Here is a 9,555-nt window from a genome sequence, read left to right as displayed (position 1 = left end):
GAGGCTCATCAGTTTCCTCATCACTCAAGTGTGTGGCCAGGAGCCGTATTAACCGCACCTGAGCTAAGAGCATGCATTTCAGTTTACAAGTATTTATCATCTGCTGAGGAAGACACTCTGCTAACTGGGCCTCAGTCAGAAGTCACTTTCTAGATGCAGCAGCAGTATCAACAGGACTGGTGTTGGGGTGGGAAGCGGTTGGGGCAGGTCTGGCCAGCCCACCAGGTTTCAAGCACACGTGTTCTCACCTGACGTGGCAGTCGAGGGTGCCCTTTCCTCTTGGTGCCAATGTCCATAGGGACCACCCAGCTGCTGGCTGCTGTCCTGGGGTGGGTGGCACACTCCCTCCTCGGGGTACAAGCCCCCAACCAAAGCCTTCACTGAAAGGGTTGGTCCGGAGCGGGGTGGGGGGGGGGGCATGCTTTTGTCACGTGACCCTGTCTCTTGCTTATAGCTGATTGTATAGGCACCTGACCCAAGCGTGGCTCATCATAGGCAGATGAACTGGACCAATCTGAGTCTCAAGAATTTGCCCTGGGAGCACAAAGAGGGGTGTAGAGAGGGGTGGGTACTGAAAGGGTAAAGTTGTGCAGAGTGGATCCTGGGGTGGATTTTTTCAACTAAATACACACCAATGAGAAAACAGAGAAGACAGCAGGATGAGGGAAGCAAGAGAACTAAGCAGATATGTAGAGATGAAAGCAGGTGTGGAGAGAGGACAGGAGCGAGCAAGCCATGTGACACGTGAACTGCCCTGCCCAGGGATCAAACCTGTGCCCCCTGCATTGGAAGTGCAGAGTCTTAATCACCAAGGAAGTCCAACTGGAATCTGTTTTGTTTCCATGACATGGCCCCTGCACAGGCCACATCTGGGCTTATTATGCTTTGCTTTATTGCGCTTCACAGATACTTCTTTTTTTTTTTTAATTGAAGGTTTGTGGCAACCTTCTGTCAAGCAAGTCTGTTGGCACAATTTTTCCAACAGCATTTGTTCACTTCTTGTCTTTGTATCACATTTTGGCAATTCTTGCAATATTTCAAAATTTTTCATCATTATTATATTTGTTACAGTGGTCTGGGATCACTGATCTTTGATGTTATTGTTATAATTGTTCTGGGCACCTCAAACTGCACCCAGATAGAGGGCAAACATAGTCAGTGTTGTGTGAGTTCTGACTGCTCCACTGATTGGCTGTTTCCATTTCTTCTCTCCCTCTCCTCGGGTCTCTCTATTCCCTGAGACACAGCAATAGTGAAATTAGGACAATTAACAATGCTATGAGTCTCCAACTGTTCAAGTGAAAGAGTTCAGTGTCTCTCACTTTAAATCAAAAGCCAGAAATGATTTGGCTTAGTGAGAGGAAAAGATTCTGATGCTGGGAAAGATTGAAGGCAGAAGGAGAAGGGGACGACAGAGGATGAGTTGGATGACATCGCCAACTCAGTGGACATGAGTTTGAGCAAACTCTGGGAGATGGTAAAGGACAGGGAAACCTGGCGTGCTGCAGTCCACAGGATCACAAAGAATTGAACACAACTTAGCGATGGAACAACAACAGTGAGAGGAAAGCATGTTGATAACTGAGACAGGCCAAAAGTGAGGCCTCTTGCAGCAGTTAGCCAAGCTGTGAATGCAAAGAAATTCTTGAAGGAAATTAAAAGTGCTACTCCAGTGAAAACACAAATGAGAAGAAAGTGAAGCAGCCTTTTTGCTGATCTGGAAAAAGTTTTAATAGTCTAAAGGTCCAACCAGCCACAACATTCCCTTAATCAAGGCCTAACCCAGAGCAAGGCCCTAACTCTCTTCAATTTCATGAAGGCCGAGAGGTAAGGAAGCTGCAGAAGAAAAGTTTGAAGCCAGCAGAGTTGGTTCATGGGGTTTAAGGAAAGAAGCCGTTTCCAAACCATAAAAGTGCAAGGTGAAGCAGCAAGTGCTAATGTAGAAGCTGCAGTTAGTTATTCAGTAGATCCATCTGAGATGGTTAACAAAGGTGGCTGCACTAAACAGCAGATTGTTAATGTAGATGCATGCTGGAGGACAAAGGGAACAGAAAATGCCCACATAACTGAGAAGGCATCTTGAGACTGAAAAACTAGGCAGGAAGCTCCATAAAATCAATGGATCAGTTTATTATATGGTATCTTCCAGGGTGGGATCAGGTAGACAATTTGGAAGCATTCCACACCGCTGAGGAGCCTCTGGCACAATTTTATAATTAACCTCGAATATAGAGATATGTGCTTAGAAATAGGATGTGCATTCCTAAGCCAAGATTTATGGTAGGTAACTAGTCTCTTGGGACTTCCCAGGTGGCACTAATGGTAAAGAACCCACCTGCCAACGCAGGAGACACAAGAGATGCAGGTTCAATCCCTGGACTGGGAAGATCCCCTGGAGGAGGGCATGTCAATCCACTCCAGTATTCTTGCCTGGAGGATCCCATGGACAGAGAAGCCTGGTGGGTCCATAGGGTCTCAAAGAGTCAGACACGACTGAAGCAATTTAGCACTAGTCTCATGGGCACCAGGAATACATCAGGGAAGGACTAGAGAGCATTGAGGCAAACTGGTCCTGATGATTCTTAAACAATATCTATTAGCTACAAAGCCTTTGATGACAGAGAAATGATTCAGTGCACAGCACAGTCCTGGGTAAGGTCAGCAAAGTGGAGTGCAAGTTGCTCAGTCGTGTCCGACTCTTTGCGACCCCCATGGACTGAATTCTCCAGGCCAGGATACTGGAGTGGGTAGTTTTTTCCCTTCTCCAGGGGATCTTCCCAACCCAGGGATCGAACCCAGGTTTCCTGCATTGCAGGCAGATTCTTTACCAGATGAGCCACAAGGTCAGTATAAAGGACAGGAGAAACTCTTAAGTGTCCAAATGGCGTCAGTTATGCCAACAGTCAAGAAACAAAACAGTCTTAGAAGGGGATGTCATCCGGGACTTTTAAAGCCAGAGAGAGGAAATCAGTGCCTGGTTTTGAAGCTTCAAAGGACAGGCTGACTCTCTTATTAGGGGATAATGCAACTGGTAACTTAAAGTTGAAACTTTAATGCTCATTTACCATTCCTCAAACCCTAGGGCCCTTAAGAATTATGCTAAATCTATTTTGCCTGTGGTCTATAAATGGAACAACAAAGCCTGGATGACAGCACATCTGTTTACAACACGATTTAATGAACATTTTAAGCCCACCATTGAGATTACTGCTCAAAAAAAAAAAAAAAGATTAAACAACAAAATATTGCTCATTGACAATGCACCTGGTCAACCAAGAGTTCTGATAGGGATGTATGGTGAGATTCACACTGTTCATGCCTGCTAACACATCCATTCTGCAGCTTGTGGATCAAGGAGTAATTCTGGCTTTACGTCTTATTATTTTAAGAAATATATTTTGTAAATTTCATAGATAGTGATTCCTCTGATGGATCTGGGCAAAGTCAACTGAAAATGTTCTGGAAAGGATTCACTATTCTAGATGCCATTAAGAACACTCGTGATTTATGGGAGAAGGTAAAAATATCAACATTAACAGGAATTCAGAAGAAGTTGATTCCAGTTCTCATGGATGACGTCAGTGGGGGAAGTAATTGCAGATGTGATGGAAACAGCAAGAGAACTAGAATTAGACATGGAACCTGAAGATGTGACTCAACTGCTGCCATCTTACGATAAAACTGTAATGGGTGAGGAGTTGCTTCTTATGGATGAGCAAAGAAAGTGGTTTCTTGACATGGAACCTACTCCTGGTGAAGGTGCTATGAAGGCTGGTGAAAGGACAACAAAGAATTTAGAATACGACATAAACTTAGGTGACAAAGCAGCAGCAGGGTTTTGAGAGGGTTGATTCCAATTTTAAAAGAAGTTCTAATGTGGTTAAGATGCTATCAAACAGCATTGCAGTCATAGAGAAATGATTCATGAAAAGAAGAGTCAGTCTGGGAAACGTCACTTGACTTATTTTAAGAAATTGCCACAGCCATGCCAGCCTTCAGCAATCACCACCCTGATCAGTCAATGGCCATCAACACTGAGGCAAGATTCTCCACCAGCAGAAAGATCATGACTTGCTGAAGGCTCAGGTGATGGTTAGCATTTTTTAAGCAATAAAGTATTTTTAAATTAAGGTATGTATTTTTTAAGAGATAATGCTATTGCACATTTAATAGCCTACACTATAATATAAACATAACCTTTATATGCACCAGGAACCCCAAAATGAATAGACTCACTTTATTGTGATATTTGCTTAATTGTGGCAGTCTGGAACCAGACTCAACAATATTTCTGAGGTCTGCCTGATTTGCTCAGTCACTCCCCACATCTGACCAAGTATAAATGGGTTTCTAGTCCTTGCAAATGCCCTTGACCAGAATATCTTCCAGATTGGACTAAATGGCCACATTTAATTTCTAACACTTGGACCCAAGTCAGTCACTGCTCCAAGCTAAATTACTATCTTTCCCTAAGCATATTTGGCTGCATTTTGTTAGAAAAGTCCAAACTACTTTCTGATGTGTAACAGAAGGAGTGAATTACATTTAAATTCTGTTCTCAGACTTTAAAATAATATGTTATTTTATTCATTAAACAATGAATGCCTACATGCTATGTACAAAAAAAGAAGCCTATTTATTGGTAATCAGGATTTAAATCTTTTGATATATTTTGTTAGTTTCTGCCTGTTAGAGAAGCATTTTAGTCAGGTATTTAAATTTTTCTCCTCCTCCATCTGTACTCTGAGGGGTTTTTTTTCTTTTCTTTTTTTAAAAATCACGAATCCAACAATATCCTATCCATTCTTTCATCAAGAATGCCCAGAAATTATACATGCCCTTCTGCTGAATTCTTAAATTAACAAATGCACAATGTAACTTCTGGCACCAGAGAACTGATTCCTACATGATCCACCCTGTCTTAGTCATTAATCAACTCAGGTTGCTTGTTTGGATCCATGGCACTAAGAGAAGAATACACCCCTAAAGTCTTCAACTGCAGTGGAGAACCCATTTCCTTGATGGCACTCTCTAGAAAAAGCCAAAATGCTTTTCTTTTCATGAACTCAGAAAACTCACATCGAAACTAGTTCCAAAAAATGTTTATTATGCCACAAATGCATTGTCCTCTATACACTGTATTCAACATCTTTTTCCTTTGCAAGAATGTAGGGAGTCCCTCATATAACCCTTGTCTACTTTTTAAACTTCCTAGCACAGTTCAAGAAACGCATCACAGACAAGTGTTCAGGCAGCATGGTGAAATGGAAAGCAAGCCTGATCACGAGTAAGTGGGCTCGGGGCTGAAGGCCTTGGGCAGGTCACTCCACTTCTCCGAACGCTGGCTTCCTTCTTGGAGGTCACCAAAGGTCCTCTTGTTCTTCACGGTTTCTTCAACTGTCTGGAGGGTCATGAGGAACACAGAGTCTCTGGGCTCTCATGGCACTTCTGAACACTTGCCTTTTCTCAAGGCCAGCCATCCAGGTCTCTGTCATCTCCTGACAGTCAGGAGACTCTTCAGAAAAGGGACCCCCATCTTAGACACAGGACATCAAACAATGGCGGCCATCTTTGCATTGGTGGGACAACATGGACCACACTGATTTCTTCTCAACTTAAGGTTTTCCTCCCATATACTGCTCTTAAACCTGTGGTGTCTAGTTTAAGAGCGTGTCTGACTTAGCATGCTATATTTGTAGTCATCTCCACTGACTGACTCGCTATCTCACAGGACTCTGCACAGCTCACCATGATTTTTCAGCGTCCTCTAGCCAACTGGAGCCAGACCACTGCACACTGTGGGCTCCTCCTCTGTGAGTCACTGGGACATCCAAAGTGTAGACACTGTCTTGGAAGCATGTGTATATATTTAAATTACACTAAGGTCTTGAAACTTCATTTTCACATACAGTATTTCCAAGCATTTACCAAGTAGACAAAGTACTGGGTTGATATCATTGCACTGATGAGATAGTAATATCATTGATAAGGCGGGACAATGTAGCTGACTTTATCAGACTCATACCGTTTGCATGAAAAGGCTGAGTTTCTTTGGCTCTTTGTTCATTCAAGTGCACTGAATACCTATTTGGATAGACTTAGGCATTGTGTTAATCTGTCAATAAAATCTTGCACTGTCCACAGTGTTTGCAAACTGATTTAGGTTTTGGGTTACAACAACTGGCCATTGGTAGAAATATACCATATATACACATGGAAATTACAAAAATACATTTTATTTATAGCTGATTTTTTTTTTAAGTAACAAAAAACTAACACTATGAAAGATCAACCAGCATACCAAAAGGACGCTACCTAATATCATCCTAACAAGAGACTGGTTTGGGGGATCCATGACACATCATCTCCAGAACATTGCAGAAAGGGCAATTTGCCATTGAGAAATAAAAACAGCTTCTTTGAAAAGTCTGTGCTTTGACAGTTTGATTCTCTCACTCTAATCAGTTCCATTCCTACTCTTCTCTCAATTTGAAAATTTCCACCTTCTTCTCTCAATAAAGACCAAAGAAACTCATGAGGAGAATGGAAGGATGGACTCAGAGGAGATGAATACAAGCTGAAGCTAGATGGATCACGGGTGAAGGCGGGAAAGGACCTCACTCCCCAACAGACACCATGAAAGCCCTTGACATTGAGCACAGCTCCCAAAGTTGGTGATGGAACCAGGGTGTCCCTCCCCATGGGCTACCCGAAGTCAGCGTTGTCAGTCAGCAGCTGGTGCCTCAAGGCTGCAAGGCAATGTCCACCCAGAGCTCTGGAGGCTGACCTACCATGCCAGGAAGCCTAACTTACAGCATCATGGTCACGAGGTCAGAAGCCCGCCATTGCGGCAAATGTCCTCCTATGTCTATTAACTACAGGGACAAGTATGGGAGGGGACTGGCTAACTCCATACACCTTTAAAAATGGTATTTACATTTGAACGTAAATCAACAGATTTTCTACATTCAGAAGCGTCTATAAACAGAGGCTGCAGCCTGGGGAGACTGGGTTCACTATTCCTGCTTCCAACTGGCATCAATGACTATTTCCTTCTTTATCACTGGGCAGCACATGCTGGACATCATTGTTGAAGAGACAGAGATTTCCTTGTAAAAGTCGATGTATCTATTGTCTCCCCCAAAAGAGAGAAGCTCTGTTCTCAGGCTACCTTCACTGCAGGGCAAAAAAAAGCTGTTTTTCTTTTGTAGGATCCTAAAAGCTCTTAGCACCGATGCTCTTCGAGCTAGAGCCCAACTTGCAGAATACTCTATTTCCAACATGACAACACCTTTTCAAAGAACCTGTCAACACGAATCCACCATTCCCTCATCTTCTCTCTTTCTTGGCCTTTGTTGAATTAATTGGGGGTGGGGGGAAGAGTCAGGACTATGTATAGGTGCAGTCATTGACAGTCCAGATTTTCATCCAATTTATTTGACTTTGAATATGAACCTTTAAAAGAAAAGGACTCAAGTTTCTTGGCTGGAGTCAGTGTCTCCCTTGGAGACTGGAGGTGACTGGATAATTATAGTTCTGGCTGAATGAGAGAACAGTCTGGGGCTTCATCACACACCTGCATTGCCTTTAACACAGAAACAGAGTTAACATGCAGAGGTCACTGAAGATAGAACTGTGCTCTCCCCCTTCTGGTGACCTGTTAAAATGTGGTATTGGACAGGAATCTGCAGATTAGCAAGCGTCTCCTCTCTCGTGACTAACGCTCCATAGGAGAGGGAATACACCCACAGCTCAAACAGTTAACGTAACAGAATATCAAACACATGGTCCCACATGCGGACTTGCTGACATACAATCAGTTGAATAGGCCAAGCATCCTGTTGTTCAAGAGTTTCCTGTTCCCCAGAAGCCCCTCTGTTCACCTTTTTAGAAACTGAGGGTGAGAAAGATTCCCACATCGTCTCCTGTCTCCAGTCCCACCATGCCTGGAGAAACCCAAAGCCTGCTTCCTCAGAGTCTGGAAGTCTCAAGGGGTGAAGGCATTAGACCTGGAACTCGAACATGTCTGTCTGTTTCTTGGCAAGCTTGGCCACCTCTTCCCGGATGGCTTTCACCAGGGCTGCCGTGGAAATGTTGGTGAGGGGGGTGTCGGATGGGTCGTTGTCCGCCAGGCTCTGCTGAGAGGCTGCTGTGGAGGGCACCGGGGCCTGCTCCAAGCTGGGGTGCAGCCCAGCTGGCTGGCTGTACTGACGAGGGAGCCTGGAGGGCGAGTTCTGCTGATACCGGGATCGGGGGTAAGCCTCGATGTACCCCGGGAGGGGGACCTGCAGAGCATGTCGGGAGAGAAGACAGGGCCAGGTATCAGGAATGGGCTCAAGTCATAGGATACACTAGATACCAAAGGAGGAGGGGATTGAGGACAATGAAAGAGATTTACAAGAAAAGGAAGGCAACTCGCCATTGTGCAGATATAAAAGCTAGGTGACTTGGACTCACTGGTTCTGCTGGTTGGATGAATTAAATAGGCATTTTACACTTTGCGCAAACAGTGGGTACATACCCAGTCTACATCTGAATCTACCTGGCTACCTTTTTAATATAAGCACCATCTAGGTAGAGAAGTGTTGTTCTTTAAGGACCTCAAAGGACTCAGAAATTTATTACTAATGACAACAGTTAATGCTGAACGAGCCCTGTGCTATAAGGGCTTTCCAATCATGATCTCATTTAATTCTCAAAGCAATTCTCCTAGGAGGTAGGTATTGTTACCCTTATTTTACAGAAGAGGAAACAAAAACAAACAGTGTCTCAGTCAAAGTTGCCACAGCTAACAAGCCACAGAGACAGGCTGGCTTCAAGGCTGGGAGTTAATCACTGAACTATCACGTCATGCACCTGGAATATGATCTTGGCGTCTTGAAAAAATTTTCTTTTCATTAAAAGTGGAAGATAGTTCTATGCCAATAATATGGACACTTCTAGAAATATGGGCAGGACAATGATTCAGAATTCAGGATCGACTTGCCCACAGGAACAGGGCCACACATGGGGATACTGTTTCCAGGGTAATCCACAAAAGACCTTTATATCCCATAATGCTACTTGCATCACTGTGAGATAAGTGCCCATGGATCACGTAGGCCCTGGGGTGCTGCAGGGGATGCGACATATGTGGGCAGTAAGGCAGCTTTCCAGGAGAAGCATCTTAGCTGAGTCTGGAGAGGAGACGGCTAGGATGGAGAGGCTGTTTTGCAGAAGACAAGGTGGAACGGGCATTCCAGGCAGAGGGAGAGCCGTGCAGAGGCCTGGCAATACACGGAAGACAGTGTCCCCAGGGAGGTTCAGTAAGGTGGTCTGACCACAGAGGGTGTGTGCGGTGTGGGAGGAGCTCAGCAAGAAGGGTGGGCAGGACCAGATCAGAAAGCCGCTGAACCCCAGGCTACCGAGTTACGTTTTCTACGGCCCACTTCTGAGGAATTCAGCATGTTCCCATTCTTTACGGAGACGGGTGTGTGGGAGCTGGTGAGGATGGAGTGGGATGAGGTTGGGTGATGATTCAGAAATTCTGGATGGGTGAACATGCAGTAAGAAAGC

The 9,555-nt window shown here is 44.4% G+C and overlaps 1 protein-coding gene across 2 annotated transcripts in view; it reads right to left on the bottom strand.

Moving 5' to 3' along the window:
- Window positions 1-5,086: 5,086 nt before the first annotated feature.
- Window positions 5,087-9,555, bottom strand: part of KIAA1549L (KIAA1549 like) — a 300,774-nt gene continuing 296,305 nt past the window's right edge. For both annotated transcript variants that reach the window (XM_043908885.1, XM_043908889.1), the window contains exon 21: window positions 5,087-8,285. In XM_043908885.1, coding sequence (XP_043764820.1) covers window positions 8,004-8,285 — 282 coding nt within the window. In that variant the 3' untranslated portion in view covers window positions 5,087-8,003. The remainder of the gene's footprint in view (window positions 8,286-9,555) is intronic.

Source organism: Cervus elaphus, chromosome 1 (assembly GCF_910594005.1).
Source record: "Cervus elaphus chromosome 1, mCerEla1.1, whole genome shotgun sequence".
Taxonomy (NCBI): Eukaryota; Metazoa; Chordata; class Mammalia; order Artiodactyla; family Cervidae; genus Cervus; species Cervus elaphus.
The sequence above is the reverse complement of the archived record's forward strand: the minus strand, read 5'-3'. Positions and strand labels throughout refer to the sequence as shown.